General features: G+C 35.9%; 1 protein-coding gene across 6 annotated transcripts in view; it reads left to right on the forward strand.

Moving 5' to 3' along the window:
• The window catches only part of USP34 (ubiquitin specific peptidase 34), a 230,355-nt gene that overhangs the window by 167,708 nt on the left and 47,371 nt on the right, over positions 1-15,276 (forward strand). For all 6 annotated transcript variants that reach the window (XM_015094329.4, XM_042246017.2, XM_042246016.2 and 3 more), the window contains 9 exons: positions 2,295-2,478; positions 2,998-3,158; positions 5,309-5,374; positions 7,370-7,516; positions 7,607-7,663; positions 7,759-7,836; positions 8,253-8,347; positions 11,744-11,916; positions 13,895-14,048. In XM_015094329.4, the coding sequence (XP_014949815.2) occupies positions 2,295-2,478; positions 2,998-3,158; positions 5,309-5,374; positions 7,370-7,516; positions 7,607-7,663; positions 7,759-7,836; positions 8,253-8,347; positions 11,744-11,916; positions 13,895-14,048 (1,115 nt within the window). The remainder of the gene's footprint in view (positions 1-2,294; positions 2,479-2,997; positions 3,159-5,308; positions 5,375-7,369; positions 7,517-7,606; positions 7,664-7,758; positions 7,837-8,252; positions 8,348-11,743; positions 11,917-13,894; positions 14,049-15,276) is intronic.

A 15,276-nucleotide genomic window follows, 5' to 3' on the forward strand; every position in this document is an offset into this window, starting at 1 on the left:
GGAGTTTTAACAATGTTATTTAACTCTTTGAATTTCTTCTGAATTACATGTCAAACATCACACTCAGACCTATTCTCTCAGGTATCTGTTTGAGATTCTTCTTTCTGTGAAGTATACCGGAATGGCTGCACTGTTATAATGGTACATTATAACTTTCGATCTAAATAGGTCAAAAAGAGTATGATCTTTGACACATAATTCAGAAGAAATTCAAAGAGTTAAATAGCATTGTTAAAACTCCTTCCATTCCTATTGTTAATACGGGCTTCCCTTGTGGCTTTAGATGGTAAAGAATGTGCTTGCAATGCAGGAGATGCAGGTATGATGCCTGGGTTGGGAAGATCACTGGAGAAGGGAATGACTCCAGTATTCTTGCCTGGAGAATTCCATGGACTGAGAAGCCTGTTGGGCTAGAGTCCATGGGGTCACAAAGAGTCAGACATGACTGAGCTACTAAGACATGTTAATAAACATGCTGCTCTTTGGCTTAAGGCCACCTGCTTTCCTGGTAAACTCTAGAGTGAGGAAAACAAAAGTACTGTTCATTTCAGCATGGTTTTACCAACCCTAATATTTTAATTAAAATACTTTTATCATAGGCCTTACGTATATTTTGTCAAAACTTTGAAGCTATGAATATTTAGCTTTTTTAGTTTCTATATTTAAATTATCAAAGATAGTTCATTGTTACACTAGTTACTAGCCAATTCTATTTCTGTTTGAGTGAGTGACATATTTCCAGTTCACGTGAACATGCTACTCTGTGTCTCCAAGACAGTCTTCTCCTTCTCAGTTATAGAATAGATGAGATATAACCTTATTGTCAGTTTATCAGCTATATAAAATAAGCCTCTGTTCACCTTCTATACTTCTTAGCCAAGCTTACTTCTCTTTGCCAAGTCAGAAACTATGCACTGTACTCTGTTTGACAACAATGAGATGGAGGAGGTGAGATCATTAATGGGAAAATATTCTAAATTGTCCTTCATTTGGTACCTGTGTCGGAGGGTCCCAAGATCACTACCAGATTTGGTGATTCACTAGAAGGACCCAAAGGACTCAGTATGTAATTGTATTCATGACAAAACTTTTATTCAGCAAAGAAAAAGTATGGGGCCAGATGTGGTGGAAACCAGGTATGCCTTTCTAAGAGTCACCTCCCAGAGGAGTTGCATGGGATGTGCTTAATTCCCCCAGCAATGATTGTGACATTGAGGTGCTGTCTGCCTGGGATGCGCTGTTCAGCCAAGCAGTTCAGGGGTTTTATCAGGGGTTTGGTCATATAGGCACATAATACCTGCATAATGGACCACAGTTACTGAAATTCAGATGAAAAGCAAGTATTCTGTGTAAACTAAATACAGATAGCCATAGTGGGCCACTTTTATCACTTCAGGAAAGTTTTATAACAGAGGAGGGAACTGTTCAGCGTTCAAGAATTCAGACAGCAGTCAAGAGCCAACCTTAAAGTGCAGCCTTTTCTAAGGGTAGCAGTCTCAGTCTTAACAATATTACCTCTTTTCTACATAGTACTCCAGGAGGTTTTATACCCCAGAACAGTATACCATCGTACTACTTGAGATGGCTGAGGGAGATAACTTTCTTTGGAATAGTAGGAAAGGACCAATTAAAGAACAGGTTGGGAAAAGTGACCCTTCCTCAGGCAGATTAGGGAAAAACACCTATAGGATGTATTTTACATGGTTAAGCCTTGCACCTCAGTTTGAACTTCACTGTTATTGAAGTTAAGAGCTTGACGTTGTAATTTCTGACTGCAGCACCTTCCAGGTCTGACGCCAGGCTAGATTGTTAACCTGTTTTGTGTTTTGTTTGTTTTGAGGCCTCTGAATAGTATCTGGCACTTGTAAGTGCACATTATAAGTGAGTTGCTGCTGTTGCTACTACTACTATAATTATTAGAGTGAAATAAGGAGAAGCTTAAGTAAATACAGAGAAAGTCAAGATAGGGAGTAATGAGTCCTAGGTTAAAATGTTTAATCACTGAATGGTGTCAAAAACAATATACTGTCATTGGGACTGTAAACGATCAGATATTAGGAAGGGAGAGAAAAGTAAAGTTGAGCGCCTTCTCCCATTTTACTTTTCTCTAAGAGAAATAACGTTAGGGAATACTTTCAGATGATGGTATGTGATGTTCCTTTAAGTTTAAAACAATCCTTTAGTAAACTTTTGATTGTCATATAGTCCAGTTTACTCTATAGAATTTACTATATTTGAGATATTAATTTCTAAGCTTGGATAATATACTTGGTCTTTCTTTTTATCTCCCCCAGGAATTTTTAAGAGATATCTTCAATCTCCTGTTTTTGTTGCCTAGTCTAAAAGATAGACAACAGCCAAAGTGCAAATCACATTCTTCAAGAGCTGCTGCTTATGACTTGTTAGTGGAGATGGTAAAGGGATCTGTTGAAAACTACAGATTAATACATAACTGGGTTATGGCACAACACATGCAGTGTAAGCATGCTTCTTTTCCTTTAATCTTTGTCAATTTTGTTCATGGAAATAAGATTTTGGAGGGCATGATTTAAAGACAGAATTCACCATTCATATGATAAAAAGACAGAATTCATCATTCATACGTTTTAACAATGTAAAATTGATGCTAGGATGTATGAAGTTAAAAAGGGAATATTGGTTTTTGAATTTAAAGCAACAGTTGTGATGAACTTTTTCAGAGATATGTGAAATACTTTGGCATTTTGGGGTTAAATAATTTAGTGCCAAGTAAAGTCAAGTTCTGACAGTCTTTTGAATATTTAGGAATGAGTTAGTTTTACTGTGTGTTTGAAATGTACCAAATATTTTATGTATGTGAACTAAATATGTATATGAACTAAATGAGTAATATAAACCTAAGTAATATGTATATGAATTAAATAAGTAACAGGTATAGTGGCTGTTAGTGAAAGCAGAATACATTATGTTTAATAGTTTGCTTGGGGGGTGCCTTTTTCTCCCTCCTTTTTTCAGCAGCTCACGCACCTTATAAGTGGGACTACTGGCCTCATGAAGATGTCCGTGCTGAGTGTAGATTTGTTGGCTTGACTAACCTCGGAGCTACTTGTTACTTGGCTTCTACTATTCAGCAACTTTATATGATACCTGAGGCAAGACAGGCTGTTTTCACTGCTAAGGTACAGTTTTCTGTACTTTAAAAGTTAAAACTTTAAAACAGAATTTTAAAACTTTGTTAATAGATCCTGATTCAGTTTAGTAAATATTGTTTGAGAAAATAATTTTAATTAAAATTGACAAAATTGGATATTACTAGCTAACTTATATATATTTGAATTATTTTAACATTTCAATTGATTATTCCAAACGCGACAGTATAATTTATTTAGCAAAGGAAAATACAGTTGTGGAATATACACACTCAGTGTATTGAATGAACACGTTATTTTCAGTAAAAAATATAAATTTTATTTACATAGATAATAAGCAAAGCCTAAAACAAAATAGGAAATTATTATTAGAATCACTGAACTTGTTATTTTTTAATATTTTAAGGTAAATTTGACTGTGGCCTAGTTTATTTAAGTAAGCTCTACTTTATGTTATTTTTGTTAATTTGTTCTTTGTAGTTTTCATTCTTTGTTTGCCATGGGCTGTTTCTTAGTTTGCCTTCTGGACTGCTTTTATAAGATTTTGGCAGACTTTCTTTATACCTGAATTTTTGTTTTCTTCTACATGTCATCTTGATGTCCTTGCTTTCCCAACCTCACCCCCCACCACAAAGTACTGAAATTGTATATCTTTAGTGAATCCTTACTATGTTTAAGGTGTGCTTCGAAGTCTCCAAATTTACAATATACTCAAATGGATTTCTTTTTTTTTTGCTTTAGTTAAATTGATGTCTTTATCATCTAACTGATTATAATTAGAAGTTGATTTCATTAGGCATGTGTAAAGTTTTGTGACTAAATTAGGTTGTCCCCATTTGTATAACTTTATAGAACCACTTATTAAAGAAGCGTGTTTTCAGTGATTTTCTTTTTAGGAGATGACTTAACGACACTTTATAGTCTATCTTCTTCATGTTAACATCACCTTTTAACCATTAGCACTGTCAGGGATTAGTATGTAGAAAAAGAACAATCACCTGTGTTAACTGTGAATGAATATCAGAAATGGTAATTTTGGATAAAAACTAAATTTAGACTTGTCTCTACATAAGGAATTCTTACAGAATAGAAATTTGACATGATTTTGGAAAGTGCTCTCGTCAAATGAGCACTTGATTACTTACATGAAAATGTCATTTTTATTATTTCCTTTTCAGATTTTCACGGAAAGATTAAAGAAAACTGCATGTATTTTAATTGTGGCTGAATATACACAGTATAAAATTTATCCTATTAACCATTTATAAGTGTACAGTTGTGTGGTATTAGGTATATTCACACTGTAATCATTAACACATCAATCTCCAGAATTTTTTCACCTACCCCAAGTGAAACTCAGTGCCCATTAAATACTTTGCTGCCCATTCTTTTTTCACCCATATCCCTTGCAACCACTGTTCTACTTCTGTCTCTATGAACTTGACTACTCTCAGTACCTCGTAAGTGGAATCATGCAGTATTAGCCCTTTTGTGACTGACTTATTTCACTTAGCATAATGTCTTCAAGATTCATCTGCTTCTTCAAAATTATGACAGGTAATAATTTGTAAAGAGAATATTAACTACTTTATTGGTTATTTTAAAATTTTAATGAGATAGAGTATATCTAACAAGTGCCTGGCATGAATGTGAGACTCTCCTATAAGGCTGATGTTCTGAACCAGGTCTCCAGTAAATTAGTGTACCCAGAATCCTAAATCTCAGTTAATGTACTTGAATATTTAGAGGATTTTCAGAAATTGGCCAGAATTACCCTGCAGTGTTAAGGATCTACTGTTCTAGAAAAAAATGAAGGTATGACTGGATGAGTTAATTTTTTAATGTGTGAATTTGTTTCTGGAAAAGATGTTTTCTGTTCTTACAAAATTGCCAACTTGTACATCAACATTGAACCAAATAAGTACTGATAAATAAAGTAGTTTTAAGATTTCTTTATTTAGTTCCTTTCATAATAATGATGGCTGTGTTTGTATAATGAACAAAATACTTCAATTTTTAAAATGCTAAAATTGCTAAAGAAAACAGACGTGTTTTTCCTAAAAGAATGGCTAAAAGAATGAAAAGAGTGTTTAGCACATTTTAATGCTTTCTTTTCTAAAATATCTAATTTACTATCAACGCCAGTATGTTGTAATGGAAGGTTTTTTCTTAATTTACAGTATTCTGAAGATATGAAGCATAAGACCACTCTTCTGGAGCTTCAAAAAATGTTTACATATTTAATGGTATGTTTGAGAATCAGATTTGGAAACTAGTCAGATATACCCTTTGACCAAAAAAAACCTTAATTGGAGTTCGAGTGTATTGGCCTATCCTGACTATATACTCTGATTTTTCAGATTGACTTTGGCAGTTGCTAATGTTCTTTATCATGGTGAATTTTAACTTCAATATTTCAGTCATCTGCATTTTGTTAATTTATCCTTTGAAGAATTTCTTAACATCCAATCCATTTTTCATCACAAGGTCACCCCCACCCTTTAGTCTTAGGATTTTTTGACTGATTTTTCTTTGTCTTTCTTAGTTTCCACCTGTAAAACTATAAAATTAATCATTAAAAAATAGCAAATCTTAAAATACTACTGCCCTAGTTAAAATTCCTCAGTGGTTCTTTATTAAGAAATTCGTTTTGGTGTTCAGGTCCAGCCAGGATGGCACATATCCCCTTCCCTTCCACTTCCTTTTTTGTATCCCCCCCAGCCGCTGCCCACGCCCAGCCCCACCCTGTAGTGACTGTAGGCCAGAGAAGTGCGTCGCCTTGTGCTTCCTTGCTTGTGCCATTACCTACGCTGCTCCTGCTGCGTGTGGCTCTCCTCTGCTAACACTCTTCTCCATTTTCTTCCCTTTCTCATCTTTCAGGAATCAACTTGGTTTTCTTGAGAAAGTGTCCCCTGAGCGACCAAATTCCAGAGTATTCCTTGTCACCATAATTTTGTTATACAAGTACTTGTATTGAAAGTTACTTGTCTCACTTATTAGAATTTTGAGGAGAGATTTATTTATTCCTGTGTATTTCATCTTCTGAGACTTAATGAAAACTCAGTAAATGAGATTTTTGAAACAAAATTAAAAGATTTGTTAGTTATCCCTTGATTCCACTTAACAATCTTTTAAGAGAGTTGGATACATGCTATCTGAACTGACAAAGCAGTTTTACTGCTTTTTATTATTTTTTAAAATCGTTATTTCACAATGTATTACCTGGGGTAAAAAGCCACCACATGACATCTGGTTAATTCTTTGTAACACAGTAATAATCATCAGATATTAGTTACATAATTGATTTATTTGAATATTAGTGAGCTGTATTCTTGATGTGGAAACTTGAGAAAACAGAAACAGTTTTTAAGGTAGTAAATTTGGGGACTGTAGGAAAATAAGACAATAAAAGATAACTTCTGCTGATTCATTATCTTGTTTGGTCAAAGACATACGTGCTGTGATAGGGATGTACCAGAGGAAAATACTTCCTTTTTTTTTTTTCTCTTGACAAACATCAATTGTTGATAGGCTTGCTAAAGTCACGTTTATTGATTTCTATTCTGCTATGGGAGAATTCTATTGAATTAGAAGGAGTCACAGATGCAGGCTTTGAGTATTACTGCTGTTTTAAACCACTACTAAACCAAAGTTCAGTTGATAGGAAAGTTTATTCACCCTGTAAAGGCTTTGATTTTATGCTTCCTAATACAAGTCTGCATTCCACATTCCTTCTTAGAAATTCCTAGACTTAAAAAAATGAAAATTTCTTGGCTTATGGTACTTTAAGCATCTTCTGGTACCAGGACTATTAAAATGAAAATGCCATGTGCTGTGCTTAGTCACTCAGTTGTGTCTGACTCTTCACGACCCCTTGGACAGTAGCCTGCCAGGCTCCTCTGTCCACGGGATTTCCCAGGCAAGAATACTGGAGTGGGTTGCCGTGCCCTCCTGCAGGGGATCTTCCCAACCCAGGGGTTGAACCCAGGTCTCCCGCTTTGCAGGTGGATTCTTTACCACTGAGTCACCAGGGAAGTCCATGAATACTAAAGTGAGAATCAAAACAAAAATGAAATAGAGTATTTTCGTTCTTTATTAGTAGATTTACAAAGATTTTATTTACCTGTTTTACTGTTGTTTTTATTCAAGAACCTTGTGATACTTTTTTTATTGTTATTTGAGAGGTACATTTATTTGATTGTTGGATAATCCTCTTCCTTACACACCCTTTTCTTTCACAGGAGAGTGAATGCAAGGCATATAATCCTAGACCTTTCTGTAAAACATACACCATGGATAAACAGCCTTTGAACACTGGGGAGCAGAAAGATATGACAGAGTTTTTTACTGATTTGATTACTAAAATAGAAGAAATGTCTCCAGAACTGGTTAGTACTGTAATGTTCAAGTTCCTTTGAAATTTTTAGAGATTTTGCACAGTTCTAAATTACTGACTTTTGTTTGTTTGTTTTTTAAAGAAAAATACTGTCAAAAGTTTGTTTGGAGGTGTAATAACAAACAATGTTGTGTCCTTGGTAAGTATTCTTCCTGTTTTTTGCTTTTTGAAAATTTTTATGTATGTTTTAGCTTATTATGAGAATTTACCAATTTTTGACTATTGATTAACTAGGATTGTGAACATGTTAGTCAGACTGCTGAAGAGTTTTATACTGTGAGGTGCCAGGTGGCTGATATGAAGAATATTTATGTGAGTAATGTATATATTTTTAAATTTTTTTCCTGTGTTTCAACTATTTGTGTATACACACATACACACACACACAAATTTATATATATATATAGAGAGAGCAGGCTTCTGTTTGTTACTTTGAGAGAAAATTTTCATGTTTTCATCTATTTTCTTCTTGCAATATTACTCAAATAAGAATTAAAGGTAGACCACAGAACTGATTTTTCCTAATCAGAATTTAAATAGTTGAGTTGTAGAAGTATTTAGTAAGATTCAGAGCGCCTTGTCCATATTTTACTAAATTTAAGAGTTCATTTTTAAAAATAAAAACTTTTATTTCCTTTGTGCATTCTGTTCAAATTGTAATGAATGCTTTTTGTGTTTTTTGCATGTTGCAAATAATAATAATATGAAATTCTTAAATGTATAAACAGGAATCTCTTGATGAAGTTACTATTAAAGATACTTTAGAAGGTGACAACATGTATACTTGTTCTCATTGTGGGAAGAAAGTACGAGCTGAAAAAAGGTATGCTTTTTTGAAACCTAATTTTTGTCATTTTGGTAAATCATCAAATAGAAGTAAAATACAAACTTAGGATAAAGTAATGTTACGCTTTTATGAAAATTACATGATTACATGATATAATCAGCTGCTTGGAGCTCATTCTTACACAGCATGTTTTCATTCAGTTATTCAAGTAAACACTCAAGCACTCTTAGTTTTTTTTTTAATCAAATATTTAACAAGGTGTGTATGATTGCTTAGTCCTTTCCCATGCACTCAGTGGAACATGATAAAGAATCTACTCATGAGCTGAAGACTTCCTCTGAACTTCTAAAGTGAGATTTTTTTTCTTTAGAGCTAGCCACAAGATGGCTGGTTTAGGACAGAGAGTAGTTCGGTAAAGATGTTTCAATCCTACCCTTGAACACTGAATAGAAATTAGATTGAAAGATTATGTAGTTCATTACTAGGAACAAAGGCAGAGAAACAGTAGTGACCTAAGAAGTACTAGAAGTCTGGGATTTGACCACCTTGCCTTAAGTAGAGGATTTACATTTATGGTAATAGAAAATAAGATTGTTAATATACAGTGACACCAGATGATTAACATCTGGATGTGAGGATTATCTGCATAGTTGATTGAAGCCATCAAACATTTGCCTGAGAAAGAACATAACCGTTGTAAAGAATTCAGACCTTTGCCAAGCTAAAAATACAGAAGAAAAAGTGACAGAATGAAAGTCAGGAAGGGAAAAGAATCAGGATATTATGGTAACCCAGAATCTGGGGAAGAGAATTTCAAGAAGGTATTCATTCAATTGACATAGTCTGCAGAGAGGAGGGAAAAAATACCAGCCAAATAAAATCATTGAATTTTTCAAAAAGATAGTTTCAGTGATGTTTCTGTCAGTTTGTAGCAATAGAAGCAGAATCATCAGAGAACATGACGCAGAGTATAGATCATTCATTTTAGAAGTTTGACAGTAAGAAACAGAAAGAAAGATAGACGTTAGAAAGAACTTTGAAATCAAGCAGAGGAGGAGTTTTCTACATGAAGTAGATCTGAGCATGTTTGAAGAGAGTGAATGAAAAGCTTTCTTTTCCAATTGCTTAATAGAAGATTTTCCCAGATAAATATGCACTTGAAAAGAATGGTATTCTTTTTCTCAGTCTCCAGAAGTCAAGTTGGTTGCAAAAGAGAAAAGTTATAAATGAATACACTCAAAGCATAGCTGTGCAGGCAGTTACACGTAAAAGACAAACTCATCTGATGAAAGGATAGGCCAGAAGTTAAGGAGTTAAAACAGACTGGAGTCAGGCAAAAGTTTATTACTGTGGAGTAATATAATTAGAAGTCAGTGAAAGATAATTGAGTCTTCCTTCTTATAGAATATCTTATTTATTCAATAAGTTTGGAATAAGCTTATTGAATAAATCTGTTGTTCTTGATAACTGTTTCCTTATTGAAGCATTCCTTTAATTTGGCTAATACGATTCTGTTTTTTTTTTTTAATATTGTCAAATATGTCCCAAGAAAAGTATTATTCAGTCCTCTTGTACTCTTATCATACTTCTGCTGCTGCTGCTAAGTCGCTTCAGTCGTGTCCAACTCTGTGCGACCCCATAGACGGCAGCCCACCAGGCTCCCCTGTCCCTGGGATTCCCCAGGCAAGAACACTGGGGTGGGTTGCCATTTCCTTCTCCAATGCATGAAAGTGAAAAGTGAAAGTGAAGTTGCTCAGTCGTGTCCGGCTCTCAGTGACTCCATGGACTGCAGCCTACCAGGCTCCTCCGTCCATGGGATTTTCCAGGCAAGAGTACTGGAGTGGGGTGCCATCGCCTTCTCCATATCATACTTCTAGATGTCTATAATGACATAGTAAGTGTTCAACCGATCACACTCAGTTCTGGCTTCAAGCTCTGGTTTTCTCAGTTACTCATTCTTTGCTGAAAAATTTTATCTACTACCATAATACCACTCTCTATTGATATGCTGCTGCTGCTGCTAAGTTGCTTCAGTCGTGTCCAACTCTGTGACCCCAGAGACAGCAGCCCACCAGGCTCCCCCATCCCTGGAATTCTCCAGGCAAGAACACTGGAGTGGGTTGCCATTTCCTTCTCCAGTGCATGAAAGTGAAAAGTGAAAGTGAAGTTGCTCAGTCATGTCCGACTCCTAGTGACCCCATGGCGTGCAGACTACCAGGCTCCTCCGTCCATGGGATTTTCCAGGCAAGAGTACTGGAGTGGGGTGCCATTGCCTTCTCTGACTGATATGCTCAGTTCAGTTCAGTTCAGTCACGTCCAACTCTTTGCGACCCCATGAATCGCAGCACGCCAGGCCTCCCTGTCCATCACCAGCTCCCAGAGTTCACTCAGACTCATGTCCATCGAGTCATTGATGCCATCCATCCATCTCATCCTCTGTCATCCCCTTCTCCTCCTGTCCCCAATCCCTCCCAGCATCAGAGTCTTTTCCAATGAGTCAACTCTTCGCATGAGGTGGCCAAAGTACTGGAGTTTCAGCTTTAGCATCAGTCCTTCCAAAGAAATCCCAGGGCTGATCTCCTTCAGAATGGACTGGTTGGATCTCCTTGCAGTCCAAGGGACTCTCAAGAGTCTTCTCCAACACCACAGTTCAAAAGCATCAATTCTTCGGTGCTCAGCCTTTTTCACCGTCCAACTTTCACATCCATACGTGACCACAGGAGAAACCATAGCCTTGACTATACGGACCTTAGTCGGCAAAACAATGTCTCTGCTTTTGAATATGCTATCTAGGTTGGTCATAACTTTTCTTCCAAGGAGTAAGCGTCTTTTAATTTCATGGCTGCAGTCACCATCTGCAGTGATTTTGTAGCCCCCCGAAATAAAGTCTGACACTGTTTCCACTTTGCCCCATCTATTTCCCATGAAGTGATGGGACCAGATGCCATGATCTTCGTTTTCTGAATGTTGAGCTTTAAGCCAACTTTTTCACTCTCCTCTTTCACTTTCATCAAGAGGCTTTTTAGTTCCTCTTCACTTCCTGCCTTAAGGGTGGTGTCATCTGCATATCTGAGGTTATTGATATTTCTCCCGGCAGTCTTGGTTTCAGCTTGTGTTTCTTATGCTAGTGGTTCCCAAATAATCTTACCTTATTAAGAAGACTGTGCTTTGCTCTCCCATTCTCATCATGGCATATTCTACAGTCTACTGTAGTTTTTCATTTGTTTTTCTCATCTAGACGTGAGGAAGTGCTTTCAGAATAGAAAGTCATGTAGAAGGAGATAGATTGATAGATTTAATAAGAGCATGATTCAGAGTACTATTTATTATTACTCTGAATTGAATATGGAAATAAGTATAGTATAAATGTAATTGATAGCTAGAATACGTTTGAAAGATAATTTTTAACAACTTTTTTTTTTTGTCTTTCAGAGCATGTTTTAAGAAATTGCCTCGGATTCTGAGTTTCAATACTATGAGGTATACATTTAATATGGTCACAATGATGAAAGAAAAAGTGAATACACACTTTTCCTTCCCATTACGTTTGGATATGACACCCTACACAGAAGATTTCCTTATGGGAAAGAGTGACAGGAAAGAAGGTAATGCAAAATTTCTTTCTCTTGCCTATGTTTACTGTAAGTTGCCATGACAAGATAGTCCTAATTACAACATTATAATTAAATATACTTTTAAGGAAATTAAATTGAATCTTAGGAAAATGGTTTTAAAGACAATATGGTATATTCAGACAGTTGGCCAATAAACATTTTGTATCTACTAGGACTGTGTTGCCAGAGAAGGCAATGGCACCCCACTCCAGTACTCTTGCCTGGGAAATCCCGTGGACGGAGGAGCCTGGTAGTCTGCAGGCCATGGGGTCGCTAAGAGTCGGACACGACTGAGCAACTTCACTTTCACTTTTCACTTTCATGAATTGGAGAAGGAAATGGCAACCCACTCCACTGTTCTTGCCTGGAGAATTCCAGGGACGGGGGAGCCTGGTGGGCTGCTGTCTATGGGGTCACCAGAGTCGGACACGACTGAAGCGACTTAGCAGCAGGACTGTGTTGCAGGTGCTGTTTTAGGCATTGGGGACACAATAGTGAATGAGATAAACATGGTTCCTGGTCAACAGGGGGTTATTAACATGAAGTGTTGTCAGACTGGTTGAGGGGAATCACAGGGTTGCTTTCAAGAGAAGGTTGACATTTAAGCAGAATGGGAATAGATGAGAGAAGAGAGCAGAACTGGTTTAGCCCTTACCTTTTCCATTCTTCTTTGGCAGAGAGAAGTTCTAGTTTACATAAGAGGGAGGCCTGGTGGTATTTTGTTTGTATAGAAAGTTATGCAGATTGAAATTTTTGAGATTTGAAGAGCCACCATATTATAAGAGTTAGGAAAAAGGACTATATTTTAATCTTTATACTGTATTGCTGGGCACTTAATGAGCATCCAATGAATGTTTCATTCTTCACTAAACGGGAAATGAGAGTTATAAACAGTGAGTGAGCACTGCTCTTTCAAGAGAATAACATATCTTTCTTTGAAAAGAGAGGATGGTGATTGTAACTATTAAGAGATACAGGGTTAAGGGAGGGAACTTTATAATAAAGTTGAGTACGTTTAGGAATTTCAGGAAGTGATCAAAAAGAGGTAAGTTTGAAAATATAGACAGAGTTAAGAAGTTGACATTGTATATATACGTCCTACTTTTCAGAATGCTTTCAAACTATTTGTAAAATTAGAGCAAGACTGCATAGTAACTGTGCTTCACTGTATTTTTCATGATGCCGCCATGCGTGAAAATAACAAAAATGCTAAGATAAAGTTTACTAGGCCGCAGAATCAATCCTAGTTTACCCAAACTCCTTAGCCCCTGCCCTGACACTGTCAGCCATGTCCTCCTCTTCAGCTAATTGTCGCTTCACTTTTCACGTTAGACTGTGCACTCAGGTGAACCAAATCTGCCCTTTCATACTTGCTTTTAATCACACCTTTGCTTCCTGTGTGATGGTGGAAATACAGATCGCAAATCGTACATCGTCTGGAGTTTTTTCCTTAGTATCTATTATAATAGCCTTTCAAGTTGAAATCTCTATGGTTGGAAGTATGTTTTATTTTGTTTCTTTGTACATAAAGCTTCTAATACACAGAAGCATGCTACCAGTACAGTGCTTCACAGCATAGACTAACAGGCATAAATATGTTAATACCTTTCAGATCTTGTGTTTGCCTATTTCTAATAAAGGTAATATACACTGTTTCATTCAAGTTTATCTATTTCAAAAGGGATATCCAGATTAAACAAACAAAAATTTACGTTTACTTGTTATGTTGAGATTGTCCCTAGTTATACACTAACAAGGTAGTTGTTTTTCCAGTAATGTGTATAAAAGTTCTCTTAATATTGTAGGCTATAAATAGTGAGTGACAGCAAATAAAGTTGTTTTGTGCCTGTTTGAATATATGAAGTATCTGTGCCTATTTCTGTGCATGAAGTATAGTCTATCAAGTGATTCTAAGATATCGCTGTGTGCTATTTTCAAAATTCCTGCCATTTTATGTAAATCATTTCAGGTTTTAAGGAAGTCAGTGATCATTCAAAAGACACGGAGAGCTATGAGTATGACTTGATAGGAGTGACTGTTCATACAGGAACAGCAGATGGTGGACACTATTACAGCTTTATTAGAGATATAGTCAACCCACATGCTTATAAAAACAATAAATGGTGAGTTTTAAATATTTTTTTCTTGGGATTTAAAAGAAAAATCTTTTTCAATTTTTAAAGTATAAGCTTAGTTTTTTCCCTGAGATATGTTTTCAGATTTTTGTTTTCTAAACTTTATCTATGTCTGGAAAGGGGGCACATAAAATGTTTAAATGAAAGCAGCTCTCAAAAGATAAAATGAATCCATTGTTCTAAAGCTTTATAGATTTCTGCACTTTTTTGAGAACTTGACAAATGCTTACTCAAGAAAAATGAAGACCCTCAAGAGTTTTGCACACAGCTAAAGAGTCATAGACAATATTGCACCTTCTGAATCTTACCTGTGGATGGCCACAAAGTCCCTATATATTCCAGTTAGAAATTACCTGCATACTCCATTTTCTTCACTTTACTTTTCCTCTCTAACACACATTCTTTTTTATCATCTTTTATCAAGTTAATGGCTGGAAGTCAGTCATTCAATCAGTCCTCAATTGCTGGTTTTTGGCCTTCGAATACTGTTGGGTAAATTCTCGTATGTAGAGACTATTGCTGTTCTAGGCATTGTTCTAAGTATTGGGGATATTGCTTTGAACAGAGTGTACATTGGTAAATTGATGTGTGCTTAGCAGAACTCGTGCCTGGAATATTGCATGGACGGAGGAACCTGGTAAGCTACAGTTCATAGGATTGCAAACAGTTGCACACGGCTAAGCAACTTCACTTTTTTAGCAGAATACTTTTGTTCAACTCTTTTTCTTTAAGCCATCATGTCTATGGTATCTTTTACTTTTTCTGGTCCATTTGAAAATAAATTTTGAAATGGTACCTTTATCTTTGTAAGTTTTCCAGGCTTTTAATATTTTCTTTTGAATAGCTTTACATGTTATATTTATGCAAACTTTTTATTCCTCGATTATATGAACTCTTTTGTTACTCTTAGATTATAAATAGATCTACCACATTTTAAGGTGGTTATAACTATGTTGTGAGACTATATTCCCAATTTCTAGTGGATTAGAATGATCAAAACAAGAGCTTAGTTAGAATTGATTGCATATTAATGTTTGATCAATATTTGTAATATATAGAATGTAATCTAAATATTTAGGCACAACACAGATAAAATACCTATTGTTGTTTAGTCGCTAAGTCATGTCCCATGAACTGTAGCATGCCAGGCTTCCCTGTCCGTCACTGCTTCCAGAGTTTGCTCAAATTAATGCATGTCCTTTGAGTCGGTGATGCT

Source organism: Ovis aries, chromosome 3, assembly GCF_016772045.2.
Source record: "Ovis aries strain OAR_USU_Benz2616 breed Rambouillet chromosome 3, ARS-UI_Ramb_v3.0, whole genome shotgun sequence".
NCBI classification, from domain to species: Eukaryota; Metazoa; Chordata; class Mammalia; order Artiodactyla; family Bovidae; genus Ovis; species Ovis aries.